General features: G+C 34.9%; 2 protein-coding genes across 5 annotated transcripts; one reads left to right on the top strand and one right to left on the bottom strand.

Annotated features, from left to right (window-relative positions):
* The first annotated feature begins 933 nt into the window (after nt 1-933).
* On the top strand, nt 934-10750 carry LOC130960993 (probable inactive histone-lysine N-methyltransferase SUVR2). Of its 4 annotated transcripts, XM_057886579.1 has the most exons (12): nt 940-1035; nt 1175-1298; nt 2195-2451; nt 2571-2624; nt 2728-3058; nt 3763-4955; nt 5073-5133; nt 5248-5335; nt 7949-8015; nt 8122-8172; nt 8495-8591; nt 10161-10749. In XM_057886579.1, exons 3-12 carry the CDS (start codon nt 2263-2265, stop codon nt 10202-10204), a joined length of 2175 nt encoding a protein of 724 aa, XP_057742562.1. In that variant the 5' UTR covers nt 940-1035; nt 1175-1298; nt 2195-2262; the 3' UTR covers nt 10205-10749. The 4 variants fall into 4 exon arrangements, with proteins under 4 accessions (XP_057742557.1, XP_057742562.1, XP_057742561.1 ...); XM_057886574.1 differs by having other exon boundaries at nt 934-1035; nt 5073-5335; nt 10161-10748; XM_057886578.1 differs by having other exon boundaries at nt 3805-4955; nt 5073-5335; nt 10161-10750.
* Nucleotides 10751-10887: 137 nt separating this feature from the next.
* LOC130960994 (uncharacterized) lies at nt 10888-12615 on the bottom strand. The gene is made up of 3 exons (XM_057886580.1): nt 11712-12615; nt 11368-11617; nt 10888-11276 (listed from the first exon to the last, which is right to left on the bottom strand). Exons 1-3 carry the CDS (start codon nt 12512-12514, stop codon nt 11094-11096), a joined length of 1236 nt encoding a protein of 411 aa, XP_057742563.1. The 5' UTR covers nt 12515-12615; the 3' UTR covers nt 10888-11093.
* Between the last annotated feature and the right edge of the window lie 2364 nt (nt 12616-14979).

Below are 14979 nucleotides of genomic sequence, written 5' to 3'. Positions count from 1 at the left end.
TAGAAGAATATTTAAGAAAAATAAACCATTTAACTAATATATTATCTCAAACAAGTTTATTTCTTTTTCTCAAGAGGAGTAAAACAGTGCTATTAGCCTATAAGTATAGCTTCATTACATTACAAAATTAATTAAACTTTTCAGGATATGCGAGGGTTTAAATATAAATTAGTAAATAATAATTTAAGAAGTAACGTTACAAATTCAAATTCTTTTAGGTACTAAATCAAACTAAGTTAAATAATTAAATTTAGAATAATGTTATAATTGATTTTTATTATATTTAATTAATTTAATTAGATTTGGTTAATAAAAAATTTAAATATATAGTATTATTTTAAGAATTTAATTTTTATGTATTAATAGTATAAAATATTTTATAAAATATTTTATGAATAATATTATATGTACATTAAAATCAGTTACTAAAATTAGTTACTAATATAAAATACATGTTAGAATATAAATACATATTGAAAATGAATCAAACTACATATATATTTATATACAAATACATTAGTAGCTGATTTTGATGTATAAATAATATTTTTGATATTTTATATAGTCGTATAATTACAATCATTCTCTTTGATGATCATTCATACAGTTAATGTAAAAGATAATTATAGCTCAAATGACATATTCTATTCATACTCATTTAAGAAGTTGTGAGTTTGAGTCTCTCTATCTTTTATTAAAAAAAAAATATTTAAACTAAAAGATTATAGCTCAAATAGCATAATCTCTTTATACTTATTTAAGAGGTCGCAGATTCAAGTCTTCTGATCTTTAGTAAAAAAATATATATAATATTTTGTAAGATATACCTGTAAAACAGTTTTAACACTGAAACTGCATAAAAATTAAATTCCTATTTTAATTTTTAAAAAAAGGGGAGGTCAACTTTTTCGTCTTCTGCCCTACACAGTATACAGTATATACATTTCTCCAACTCTTCACTCTCCTCTCCACACTCCACTCCGAAAATCAAAAGATTTTATTTTTGAAAAGAATGATGATCATCCAAAAATGCAGGTAAATATTCTCGATACTCAGCAAACGCTTCTGTTCACTATCACTCTAATTTTGTTATTCGTTTTGTTCGTTTTCGGTGTCGTTTTGTTTTCAAGCTGATGACGTTTTTTTTTTCTGATTTCGTCACTTCTTTTTTCAGTTTCAGTTTCATATTTGAAGCGGCGTTTTGCTTTCGTATTCGACGCATGCCGTTCTGCTTCTGAACCTGTCACAGTACATTGCTGTTACTCTTTCTTGAAATACTCTCACTTCGATTCTTTTAGGTCTTTGATTCTTCTAACTTTATTTATTTATTTTTTGGTAAAACTTTTATCTTTTTGTTTTAAATGGATTTTTTTTTATGTTGGTTTGGGTCATTCCCAGGTTTTTTTATTTTCATTTTGGTGCTAAATGCCCTAATATGAGTTTGTGTAAGATTAATGTCTAATCAATGTGTGCAAATTCTGCATTGCATGTTGGTGTTATCTGTTAGATTCTCACTTTCATTGCTTTGTAGCTAATTGTAGCTTTGGTTTTGAACAGATGTGTGAACTGTACAGTCTCTAGAACCCCCCCCCCCCCCTCCCCTCTTTTTTTTTTTTTCAAAATCACTTTTGTTCAAGCTTTTGTTTTGGAAGATTCTCTGGGAATGAGGTTGTTGTTGGTTAAGAATGCTATTTCAATTTAGTAAGATTTTATTTTGTTTTCAATGAAATGAATAATAGAGCTATACATGATCTTTGATCAAACTAAAAATTATTAATTTTCATGAAATTCCCTGTAGTCCAAATTCAGTGTATCAACTTGTTGTAAATCCAAATTAACAAATCAAAAAGATTTACCTTAGCTCTTGCTTGAAAGCTCTCCGTTGTGGCATATCCAAAAGAGATTTCAGTGCATTTACTGGTTCTTCCACTCAATGTGTTTGACAGTTTTGTGTAACTTGTTTCATTAAGTATTACTCGATTGATGGAAAGAGTTTTTGAGTTTTGTATCTACTAGTCAAAATACAAAGTTTTCTTGTTATTTTATTTATTTTTCTGTCTCTATTATTGTCTGGATTTTGGGTTTATGCTCTTAACCTTCCTGTTATTGAGGGGATATTTTTGCATTTTTCTTTACTTTTGCTTTTGATTTCTGGCTAAATTACTCAAATTATATGTGGTATTTCACATCTCAGAAATCTTTGAAATTTGGGGGTGTTTATATCTGGGGTCTGTGGTAAAAGTGGCTGTTGGCTGATCATAAATGGCACCACCCAATGCAAATGTGAAAGCGGCCTATCGTGCGATGGCAGGTCTTGGGATTTCTGAATCACAAGTGAAACCAGTACTAAAGAAGCTCCTTAAATTGTATGATAAAAATTGGGCACTTATTGAAGAAGAGAATTATAGAGCTCTGGCAGATGCCATATTTGAGCCTGATGACGAAAATCAGGTGAACTTCCTCCCACTTTATCTGCCTTTTTCTTTTTAAATTTATTTATTTGTAATGTTTTTTTTTCCTCCACATTGTTGGTCTTATACTTACTTCCATTGTTGAATATTATTGAACAGGTCCTAGACCAGAAAAGGGTTCCAGAACAGAAAAAGAAAAAGAAGAAAGTTAACGTACATGACTCTCATTATTCTATGTTATCTGGGTTAGTCTGCATTACTTTGTTAATTTTATGTGTGGCGGCTGAAATGTTGTTTTGTATTTTCAAACAACTAGGAAGAAGAGATGGAGAACGAAGAAGAAGCTGAGATGAATTTGGAGTCAGCCCGCCCTTTGAAGAGAGTGCGTCTAAGAGGCCAAGAGAGTCAGTCTTTGCATCCTACAGCTAGCTGTTCCCCCACACTTGCCACCTCCCCATCAAAACAATCTGACACATCTGGTGGAAATTTGAGAACTGAAGTGCACCCAGCTCCAACACAAGATGTTATTGTTGGCAAGGGAAAACAACCCGTGTCACCCGATCTTAATCCCAGAAGAAGGAGATTGATATCTGAATCCGAAAGAGCATCCCAATCAGTCCCTTCTAAAGATCCAACAGCCAAACCAGGTTTGCTGCCTCATAATCATGAAATGTTCTTACCCACGGGTGAGCCTATTGATGAATTGCCTGATTATAACGTTCTCATTGCAGTGATTCCTCCTGGTATTCAACCGACCTTTCCTAGATGACAACTTTCTTCCATGTTGCTTACTAATTTACTTTCTGTTTTAGCTGTCTTGACGTGTCATCTTAGTGGCAATGTTTCATTTAGTTAAATTTTGTTGAACTTAATCAATTTATTAATAAGTACCTTATATTTTCTTGGTAATACTTAGGATTAGATTGGAATGTTTACTTAGGAAAATACATCAAGAAACTTCAATGCTCTTGCTACCCGAAAGGAAGAAAGAATCCATTACACACATCTTGGTTTGGTTGTAAACATATTTTACTTTAGCTGAGCCAAATATTTCTTTACCCTGCTACGGCAGTATTTTAGTTGTGATGCTTGCATACTTTGATAATGTCAGATGTAAACCAATGGAATTCAGGCACTGTGAGCCCAATACCGGCATGCAATATGTAAACCTATGTTTTCTTGAAAGTGTTGTATTCCTAATTTGATCTTAGTTGGCTGCATAACTTCTGATCTGATGTGATTAGTAGTTGTCTTCTAACTTTTTCCCCCTCTTAGTTATTGTGTTGCCAGATCATATTCATTTTTGTAAAGAAATTGTTTGATGGTTCTTTTATTTATTCTATTTTTGAAGAGCTATCAAGTGTTGGGGGCTCATCATTGAACAAAAATGCAGCTGGAAAGCAAAATGGTCATGTCAATATGGCATCATCACAATCCACAGCTGGAGATATTCTTCCTTCCTCAAATGAAAGAGCTACATCTAGTATAGAGATAGCCTCGTCTACTAAGGGAGAGGTAAAAATTTCTCTGAGTTGCAGCTCAGCTGTTGGGGGACCAGATTTTCATATGCCTAGTCAAGATCAAATTCTAAAAATGATGGAGGATAAATGTCTGCATTCATATAAAATCACTGATCCGAATTTTTCTGTTCCGAAACTGTTGAAAGATATATGTGACTGTGTCCTGGAATTCAAAATCTATTCAGATGGTTCCCAGGAAGGAGCTCTCATAAGATCACGGGACGATATGTTAAAGGAATCTGAGACACATGGCACACTGAGTGTCACAAGAAATAAGGATTTGGATGCGCTTTCTCTTCCACCAAGTGGAACAATTCATGTTGAGTCTTCTGCCACCTTGCCATCTCCCCGAAATCCCTTTTCTCTTGCCAACCGCACTGGTCAGGTTGATGCTGTACTGGTTTCCAGGGATGCTATACATCATTTGTCAGAAAATGATGATGGAATGGAGTTGGAGGATCCTACTTCCCCAAATTCACGCAGTTTAGTGGTTGTTCCACAGCATGAACTTACAGCTGATGATATACGGTCGATTCACGATGTTAATGACCTCACAAAAGCAGAGGAAAGTGTTCAAATTTCATGGGTCAATGAAGTTACTAAGGATTTCCTGCCCCCTTTTCACTACATACCCCAAAACCTTGTGTTCCAAAATGCTTCTGTGAACATTTTGCTATCTCGTATTGGGGATGAGGACTGTTGCTCATCTTGTGTGGGAAATTGTGTCTCATCACCTACACCCTGTGCCTGTGCAAACAAAAATGGAGGGGAATTTGCATATAATGCACGAGGCCTATTGAAGGAAGGCTTTTTGGAAGGGTGCATTGCCATCAGCCGTAACCCTAAACGATATTATGCCTTTTGCAAAGACTGCCCAATTGAAAGATCTAAGAATGATGATTGTTTAGAACCATGTAAAGGACACTTGAAGAGGAAATTTATTAAAGAATGTTGGAGCAAATGTGGCTGTGGGAAACAGTGTGGCAATCGGATTGTTCAGCGTGGAATAACTTGCAATCTGCAGGTTTGTGTTTAATTAAATTTTTCATTGGTATTCAAATATATTTTCTTCAATGTCGAGTTGACGGAAATAGAAAATAGAATATCCAAATATTATCAATAATGATGACTTGTGACTTAGGTATTTTTCACTCCGGAAGGAAAAGGATGGGGTCTTCGTACTTTAGAAGAGCTGCCAAAAGGTGCATTTGTGTGCGAATTTGTTGGAGAGATATTAACTATTAAAGAGTTGCATGAGAGGAACATGAAACATGCTGTAACTGGGGAATATACATACCCGGTTCTACTGGATGCAGATTGGGGTTCAAGATTTGTGAAGGATGAAGAAGCTCTAAGCTTGGATGCTGCTTCCTTTGGTAATGCTGCTAGGTTTATCAATCACAGGTATTGAATTTCTCCTCTCTTTCAGATTTCGCATCCTAAGGTTCAAGTATAGGAGAACCAATCAAGTAATTTACTGAGGGAATCTTTTGCTGCAAAACAAAGCAAAATTCTGATTTCTCTATATTCAAATTCTAAAATTCTAAGTTCAGTTGCAACTTGCATTGTTTGAAGCAAAAATATTCCCTTTGCCCTTATCTAGTATAGATGTAAGTTGTCTCTACAATTTTCAACAACTAATAATTTGAATTTCAGGAAAATATATTTTTTATAATTTAATTTTAATGCATGGTCCATGTGAAAGTTTTACACAGACAACCAAATCGTGTATTGTTGCATAATAAAAAATAATTAATTTTCAAACCCATTACTTAAAAAACTCGTCTAAATGCATAAATTTAAGGGCAAGTTACCAAAATAAATTATTTGCAAACCAATGTTACCGAATTACAACTTTTAAACATTGCATACGGAAATGCAACTTTCACATATCTACGGAAACCGCGAGAGGGGTTGGCGGATTAGGGATTACACGTAAACCACTAGAGGGGTATAGCGGTTTACGTTGGAACACAAAAAAGAAGAAACCATGGCACCCCTCCAGCGGTTTCTTCACAAATGCCAAAACTGCATAAATTGCGAGAGAGGTACAGCGGTTTATGCCAAAACTGCATAAATGATGTATGTAATAATAGATTTTTATATCATGTCATTGTTTTGGAAGTTGTATCTAAAAATTTTTCATTTATGTACTTTATTGTGGCTTTTACAATGACTAGTTGATGATTTAGATTGTTATATACAAGATATTCGAGCAACTTTTATTTAGATGTTTATTTCAAAGAGCTTTTTCCTCCTTCCCTCTCAATCCACAATTTTCTCTCTCTAAACAAACAACTTCTCTCTCTAAAATGGTTGGTACTCAGTCGAAAGAAGAATCCGCGACCGAGTTTGGCGGATTTATAGGCAAAGCATAAATCGCTATACCTCTCTCGCGGTTTATGCAGTTTTGGCATTCGTGAAGAAAGCGCCGGAGGGGTGCCAAGGTTTCTTCTTTTCCGCGTTCCAACGTAAACCGCTATACCCCTGTAGCGGTTTACTTGTAATCCCTAATGCGCTCAACCCCTCTCGCGGTTTCCATAGATATGTGAAAGTTGCATTTCCGTATGCCATATTTAAAAGTTGTAATTCATTAATATTGATTATGTGCAAATAATTTATTTTTGTAACTTGCCCTAAATTTAAACTCAAATTTTTATCCTTAAAGTTTTCGAAAAGTTTTAAAAATACCGTTAATGTTTAATTTGATTCAATTTTTTCTCTCATGTTTGAAATAAGTTTTAATTTTGTTCATACTCTATTTTTAACAATAAACTTTTAGTTAAGTCTTCTTTTCCAATTTTACTCACTATAGTTATACACATCATCATCTTCACCACCATCCCCACTACCACCACCCTTTCCTCCATCATCATCATCAGCAAAACTATCCCTTGTCCCACTCCAACCCCCACCTCTCACTTCAATCCACAGCCACTGCCTCGATATTTCAATTAACATTATTATTCTCATCAAATTAAGGGGCTTGATACAGAGGTTGATTGGCAACTAGTAAAACGACTAATTGATTGTTTCATTGAAGGAAAATTAATGACACAGCAGCATAAGATCTGCATCTCTTCAATTCAATCTCTCTTCCAAGTAACATTTCTGAAGTGCCATATTGTAGTTTCATAATAATGTGATTGGAATATGGGGTGGTGGTCGTAGGTTGAAGTGAGGGGTTGGTTGTTATAGAATAGTGGCTGAGTTGTGGTTGTGGGTGAGGGGTGGCTCACGGTGGTTGTGGTGGTGGCGGCAGCTGTGGGTGGCAGTGGTTGTGGTTGTGGGGTGGGATGAGGGGTAGTATTGATAATGGTGGTGGTGGTAGTGGTGGTGGTGAAGATGATGATGATGGTGATGGTGATGCCTGATGGTGATGATGAGTATAAATCATAAGGGTAAAATTGACCACCAAAAAGTAGACAGTAGGGCTAGAACTGAAAATGTAATAGAATTTGATATGTATTTATATGAACATAAACAATATTTTAAATTGGAGGTAATTCATGGGACATGCACTTCTAATTGTTATAATTGTTATAATTGAGAAATAGATTGTTTTGTCCTGTTTAGTTAGAAGTACCAAATACAAGAGCTTGAAGCAGGATCAGGATAATAAATAATAGTTGTCCAAGGATAGGGATCAAGAAATTAATAAATGCATATAAGCAAAGTTTGATTCTTTTGTCTGCAAGCTATATATAGTTTTGTGCATTTTTTTTTTATTTTCATTTTATAATTCTATTTCCAGTGTTTTCTGTTTTCATAATTTTGTGAAGAAAAAAGAGAAAACTGGAGGTGGAAGTAGAAAACAGAAATTTATCGTTTTTACTATTTTTTCTTTTCTTTTACAAAATCCAGAAAATACTAAAAACGAAACAGAAAATGAAAAAACAAACCACACACCCCTGGGAACTTTCATGAAATATAGTGGCTAGGCAGTGCATCTGACTTATAATATTTAGAATCTGGGAATCTAATAGATTCTGCATTGATTTTATGTCATTCATCCAGGTGTTATGATTCTAACTTGGTTGAGATCCCTGTTGAAATTGAAGGCCCAGGGCATCACTACTATCATGTGAGAAGTCTGAAACCCCTGAAGTTCCAGTTTCTGTTTGATTACCTTTTGTTTCATGACAAACTCTAATTGCTTACTCACATGTTTAATATGACGACTTGTGCAGTTTGCCTTGTTCACTTGCAAAAAAGTAGCAGCAAAGGAAGAGCTCACTTGGGTGAGTACTTTTGGTGTTTGGTGAATGGTCCTAACTCCCATGTTGCATAAACATCATCAACTTTTTATGGCACTTATTAATCATTAATCTCTTCTATAGGGAATAAAAGTAGCTATGAAGTCTAAGTTTGAAATCATTTGATATTCATTGTTGAAGCTTTCTATGATTTGTTATGGCTATTGTATTGAAAACATGCTATGTAATTTTGGGTTGGCAGAGCATTCAGTATTGGTAAATGTTTATTTTACACACTTCATTTTTTTTCAATTAATTATATAAGAAATAGGAATATTTTTTTCCCTCTCATATGGTATTTTTGAAGGACTATGGCATTGACTTTGATGACCATGATAACCCTATCAAGCCGTTCCAGTGCAAATGTGGAAGTAAATTCTGTAGGAATATGAAGCGTTCAAATAGTAAGTTTCAATATGTTATTTGTGAGCATTGTGCAAAAATTTGTTCTCTGGATATTGTTGATTCTGATTCTGTAACCTTGCTTGCTTATATGTTTTACGTTTTGTATTTATAGTTTCAATTACATTGATGACTATGAAATTCACTTGCGTCCCCTTCCCTAGTTTGAAGTTATATTTTTTTGATGCAATCATCTGATGAATCTTAATGGTGCTATCATTTAATATGCAATCATAACTGGAGTTGAAAAATTGTGGATCTGCTTTAAAAATGTTATTTGAAGCCATGGATGTTAGTTTTAGCTGATCCCTACTCTTGTAGCATTATGCTTTATGCTGTATGTTCTAATAACTATTGGTGGTTATTAGTTAGGAAAAGGGTTAATAGTCAATGGTATCTGAAAAATCACATGTACATCAACTTGGTCCTCAAAAGATTAGACTCTTCAAATTGATCCTTCCATCAGATAATTGATGACACATGGCATAATCATCCTCTTCCTTGGTCTGGGGTTATATTTTTTTTTATGCAATCATCCGATGAATTTAATTGATGCTATCATTTAAGATGAAATCATAACTGGTTGAAAGTCATGGATCTTCAAAAAAGGTTATTTGAAGCCAGGAATGCTAGTTTTGGTTGATCCTTACTCTTGTAGCCTTATGTTATGTTTCTACTCACTCTTCTGCTGGTTGATAGTTAGAAAAAGGGATTAATAGTCAAAATGGTCTATGAAAGATGATATGTGCTTCAATGTAGTCCTTGAAAGATCTGACGCCTGGAATTGGTCTCTGTAAGATACAACAACGAATCAAAGTTGAATCAATTTGTAGTTTCAGGGACTAATTTGTGGTATCTGATCTTTCGAGAACCAAATTGATAGACGTGTAATCTTTTTTGGACCATTTTGACCATTAACTTGTTAGGAAAACTCAGGTCATTTACAAAAATGGAATTTGTAATTTAAATTTTTAGAGCTTTATAAAATATCTCATTTTTATACATCTGGGTTAATGTTTCCATTTTTTAGGGGATAAAATTAATATACTTTGGAGTTCTTATTTTCTTTTCCTTTGTTTAATTGCTGGTGCTGGACTCATTTAATTTCTTGGAACAAAGTACTTGAGAAACATTGGTCACACTGGAAAATTGGGGATGCAAATGTTGAGCTTTCCACATGTGTGAACTGTTAGTCAGTGATTAGTTAATAATTTGTGCTACTACCTTGAAAGAGGAGTACTTAAGTTCAACTGACAAGTGCTTTGATATTTGAAGGAAGACTATGAATTTTCCTTGCATGTTGGTGAATTTTTTTGCTAGAAGTATCTTAGCCTCTTAGGACTTCACGCAAACCCATTTCCTAAAATGTGCATAAACTGTTTGTTGTGTAACTAGACATATGTCAATGAGTTTGATGCAAGTTGTTGGTAGAATACTAGTGGAGCTCTTTAATGGCTACACTTTTGATTGTTGATTGTTATCTTACATTTGATGTGTCTTGCTTTCTTTTATAGTTTCTAGATATTGTGATTTGCAGGATTAGCAATTAATTTTTTATCTTCGTGATGCAGGGTCAGTGAGGTCTTCACCATCAAATGCAAGATGTTCTCTTTGAACAACCAACCTTTTGTGAACTCTCGATGAGTTGTATGAAACCTAACCTTCTATACTGGTGCAGCCAAACCAAAAAGGAAGTGTAGTTTTATGATATTTCACGTGTCACTATTTTGGTCCTCCAGAAGTAGATACATATACATGTAAATGTTTTTAATGTTGAATTGTGACATCAAATTGGTCATTTTGGAGAGTCAACTCCAACAAATGGCATTTAAGGACCAGTTTGATTGAGTTGTCATGGAAACACTATCTGGATTCGTTAAGGTTATAACATCATGGCACTTCTATGAAATGGTGGTCGTTGCGAGTCTGTTGGGTACTAGTTGCTTTAGCATAGCTCTCTGAAGACTATATATGAAAAATAGACAATGACTTGTTTTTTCAAAATTATCAGTGATTTGTTTGGTTCTCAAACAATAGATACCTGAAAGAAATGGATTTGACATAAAATTGGTTATTTTGGAGAATCAACATAAAGGAAAAAAAATATCATAAAAAGATTATCAATAGATGTTTACGAAGGCTTCACTTTTACGGTTTAACTGCTTTATTAGAAGGGCTTTTCAGCCTATGTTTGAATGATGAATTTACATTATTGAACATTTATCGCAATCATCTACAAATGCCACCATTTTTATATTGGATGGGAAAAGAGAAAATATTATAAGTAGTAATACCATCTAAGAGAACTATACATCGGATTTTGGTTTGTTATTAACACGTACATGACGAAGCGTTACATTAAGCAGTTTCTCAAATGGACTAAGCTACATAAATAATACACAATAATACAATACCAGAAACTATGCTATACATTTAAAACAAAAATTGTGCCGCACATATAATATTACAAATAGAAACACCCTTTGTGCATGGGAGCTGGTTGACTATTTAACAAAGACAGGTAAAGCTGCTGATAGAGACTCCCTACCATGAGGTTTGCAAAGGATTTCATGCTCAGAAGTGGAAGGCATGATTGGTCTTATGCTCCCTGGATTTAGAGGGAAAAGTATTTTGTAATAACCATCCATGATTTCTGAAAAATTGCAGGTTTCTGCAACCTTAGGCATCTGTTCATTAGCAAGAACATGCTGCTTTAGTATTCACAATAATAATTTACTACACAATGCAAGAATCATAGCCCTTTTTTTTAGTATATACCTGATAAATGTCACGCATGTAGGCATGTAGATTTGGATACTCACATAACTTCTTCTTGGTACACTTAAAAAGAACATTGTATGCAACATCAAACCGAATTAGAGTGGTAAACAGACATATATCTACAAGGGTCAATTTTTCTCCACATAAGTAGCGGGAACTGGTCAAGTGATCCTCCAGCTTGTCTAATGTTCCAAACAACTCATTCACTGCTCTGTCATAAGCTTCTTGTGTCTGTGCAAATCCACACCTGCAATTGCAAATAAATATCACTCAAATCACACACAAAATACTAGTGCAATAAAATGTACAATTTTTATATGATGATAATAGTAGCTTTTTACCTGTAAACACCATTGTTCACATTTGGGTATATCACACTATACCATTCCTCAATCTTCCCCTTCAACTCAGAAGGCGATAGATCCAAACCCGGGTTGTGGGCCAACCCGTTCAACCCGGAATTGAAAAATTCAATTATGTCATAACTCTCATTGCACAAAACCTCCTTCGAATCCTTGTCCCACAGCATAGGCACCGTGGCCCTCCCATCATACCCACCTTTTCTCATCCCATAAACTTCCCTCAACGTTCTACACCTGTTTGCCTTGTCCAGTCCCGGGCTTAAACCCGGCCCATTGGCCTGTTTGAACTCCCACGACCCGTCCTGGCCTGGGGATGCTACGGAAACCGGGACGGCGTCCTCAAGGCCCTTGAGGGCCCGGACTATAAGTGTCCGGTGGGCCCACGGGCATGGAAGGGCCACGTAGAGGTGCAGGCTCGTTGGGCTTGAGATGTTCTTCTGTGGTAAGCGGAACTTGGAGGCCGGCCTGGCGTAACCGCCTGAGGGGTCGGAGGGAGCGAGCTGTGACATCATGAGGCGCCACGTGGCATTCCACGTGGCACGCGCGGTGGAAACTAGGAGGCCCGGCGGAAGTGATTGTCCCCAGAGGAGTTTGGTAAGCGACGTCAGCAAGGAAGAGGGGTTAGGGTTTGATGTGTTATCGTTGTTGTTGTTTAGGGACATTTTTGGGTAGTGGATGGTGACGTTGCGTTTGGTCGGTCTCCGGTGACGGGAACCGCCGTGGACGGAGGTGGACGGGGTAGTTACCAGGTAGGGACAGAAAGAAGGGGCATAACACGGCATCGTTTCTTGGTGGGGAGAAGCATGGAGCGACTAAACAGAGCGTGGGAGGAAATGGTGCATCACTTTCGCAAAGCTAAAGGGCATATGCGTCTTTTCACAAAGGAACTCAGTTGAGCTTTTGCATTGCCTTAGATTTTGTATTAAAAAAAAAAGGAGAGTTTAATTTTACAAGAGAGTTTTATATTTTTATTCAATCAAATTTACGTGTAGTCACCAAAAAAAAAAAATTACGTGTGTGTAGAATGTTTTAAATAGTAAATTTGAACATTATTTATTTTATTAATTTAAAAATATTTATAATTTATATGTATAATTTATAATATAATTAGATAACCATAATCTTAAATTTTTATTTTCTCTTTTTATAATTTTAAAAAGTTACCTTAGTCTTGGAAAAACTAACCAATACAGGATCCTATAGTAATAAAAAGATATAACTTTGAAAAAAAAAACTTTTTATACAATCAATCAAATTATATTAATTAATCCTTTAATATTTCAGTCTTTAATGCTAGAAGTACATTCTATTGTAAAATAAATAATTAAAAAGGATAAATATAAAATAGAAAAATATAAATATGCTCTTATCTCACTATAATATAAGTAATTTATAGATATTATAAATATTGTAGTTTAAAATCACACAAAAATAAGAGAGAGAGAGATGAATATTTGTAACGTAAGAAAGGAGAGAAAATTGTTTTATTACTTGTACGTTACTTCATATTTGGTTCTCTATTATAGGCATATATGGGCATCATTTTCAAACTTCATTAAAGTTCAATTTGGCTTGGAAAAATCAGCCGCCCATGTAATCAATGGTCATCCACATCAACTCTTATCACAACACTCCCTCTTAGATGACCATTTAGGATTATTGCCTCGTTAAAACCTTACTAAAGAAAAACTCAACGAAAAAAAATTTTAGTAAAGGAAAAAGAGTACAATATCCTTTGTGATGTGAACTGCCTCATTAAAAACCTTATCAAGAAAAATCCAATGGAAAAAAATCTGACCAAGGAAAAAAGAGTACAGTCTCCCCTCTTGTCGATATCATTTAACATCTCGAAATCGACGCATCCCAATATGATGTACCAATCTTTCAAAGGAGGATTTTGGGAGTGACTTTGTGAATAAATCTGCCAGATTGTCACTTGAGCGGATCTGTTGGACATCAATTGTCCCTTGATTTTGAAGATCATGAGTGAAGAAGAATTTGGGAGAAATATGCTTTGTTCTATCACCTTTGATGTATCCGCCTTTAAGTTGAGTAATGCATGCTGTATTATCTTCAAACAGTTGGAGTTATCTTATGATTAATCAGTCCACATGATGACAGAATATATTGGATCAGATTCCTGAGTCAAAAACACTCGCGACTAGCTTCATGAATCAATAGTATTTCGGCATGATTAGAGGAGGTTGCTGCTATCGTCTGTTTCGTGGACCTCCAAGATATAGTTGTACCACCATATGTGAATAGGTATCCTGTTTGAGATCTCCCTTTGTGTGGATCAGACAAGTATCCAGCATCTGCATAGCCAACTAGTTGTGACTTGGATCCATAGGGATAAAATAATCCCATATCAACCGTTCCATGAAGATATCGAAAGATTTGTTTGATTCCACTCCAATGTCTTCTGGTTGGAGAGGAACTATATCTTGCTAGTAAATTTACAGTAAATGATATATTGGGTCGTGTATTATTAGTAAGATACATTAGCGCTCCAATGGCACTAAGATATGATACTTCAAGACCAAGGATATCTTCATTCTCTTCTTTAGGACGGAATTGATCATTTTCCACATCCAAAGATCTTACAATCATTGGAGTACTTAATGGATGCGACTTATCCATATAAAATCTCTTCAAGATCTTTTCTGTGTATGTTATTTGATGAATAAAGATCTCATTTTTTATATGCTCAATCTGCAGGCCGAGACAAAATTTAGTCCTTGCAAGATCTTTCATCTCAAACTCTTCTTTTAGAGTTTTTATAATTGTTGGAATCTTTTCAAGAGCCCCAATGATATTTAAATCATCAACGTACACAACAATTAAAATGAATCCAGATGCAGATTTCTTTATGAAAACACATGGATAGATATCATCATTCTTGAATCCATTTTTGGCCAGATACTCATAAGACGATTATACCACATTCATCCAGATTGCTTTAGACCATATAAAGATCTTTACAATTTGACTGAGTACAACCCTTGCGAATATTCATTGGATGGTTTAGATATCTTTAGTCTTTCAGGGACTTTCATATAGATATCCCGATCTAATGAGCCGTATAAGTAGGCTATTACCACATCCATTAAATGCATATGCAGTTTATGATATGCAGATAAACTGACCAAATAATGCAATGTTATCGTATCCACTACAGGGGAATACGTTTCTTCATAATCTATATTGGGTCTTTGTGAAAAACCTTGTGCCACAAGTTGGGGCGCAA

This window comes from Arachis stenosperma, chromosome 2, assembly GCF_014773155.1.
Source record: "Arachis stenosperma cultivar V10309 chromosome 2, arast.V10309.gnm1.PFL2, whole genome shotgun sequence".
NCBI classification, from domain to species: Eukaryota; Viridiplantae; Streptophyta; class Magnoliopsida; order Fabales; family Fabaceae; genus Arachis; species Arachis stenosperma.
The sequence above is the reverse complement of the archived record's forward strand: the minus strand, read 5'-3'. Positions and strand labels throughout refer to the sequence as shown.

Bases quoted from the DNA above. Each gene is read 5' to 3' on its own strand.
- LOC130960994 (XM_057886580.1), bottom strand. From the start codon at position 12,514: ATGCCGTGTTATGCCCCTTCTTTCTGTCCCTACCTGGTAACTACCCCG. The intron at 11,618-11,711 runs GTAAAAAGCTAC...TTGCAATTGCAG, and splicing joins GTGAACAATGGTGTTTACAG to GTGTGGATTTGCACAGACAC. The intron at 11,277-11,367 runs GTATATACTAAA...GCTAATGAACAG, and splicing joins ACATGCGTGACATTTATCAG to ATGCCTAAGGTTGCAGAAAC.
- LOC130960993 (XM_057886574.1), top strand. From the start codon at position 2,263: ATGGCACCACCCAATGCAAATGTGAAAGCGGCCTATCGTGCGATGGCA. The intron at 2,452-2,570 runs GTGAACTTCCTC...ATTATTGAACAG, and splicing joins AGCCTGATGACGAAAATCAG to GTCCTAGACCAGAAAAGGGT. The intron at 2,625-2,727 runs GTACATGACTCT...TCAAACAACTAG, and splicing joins AGAAAAAGAAGAAAGTTAAC to GAAGAAGAGATGGAGAACGA.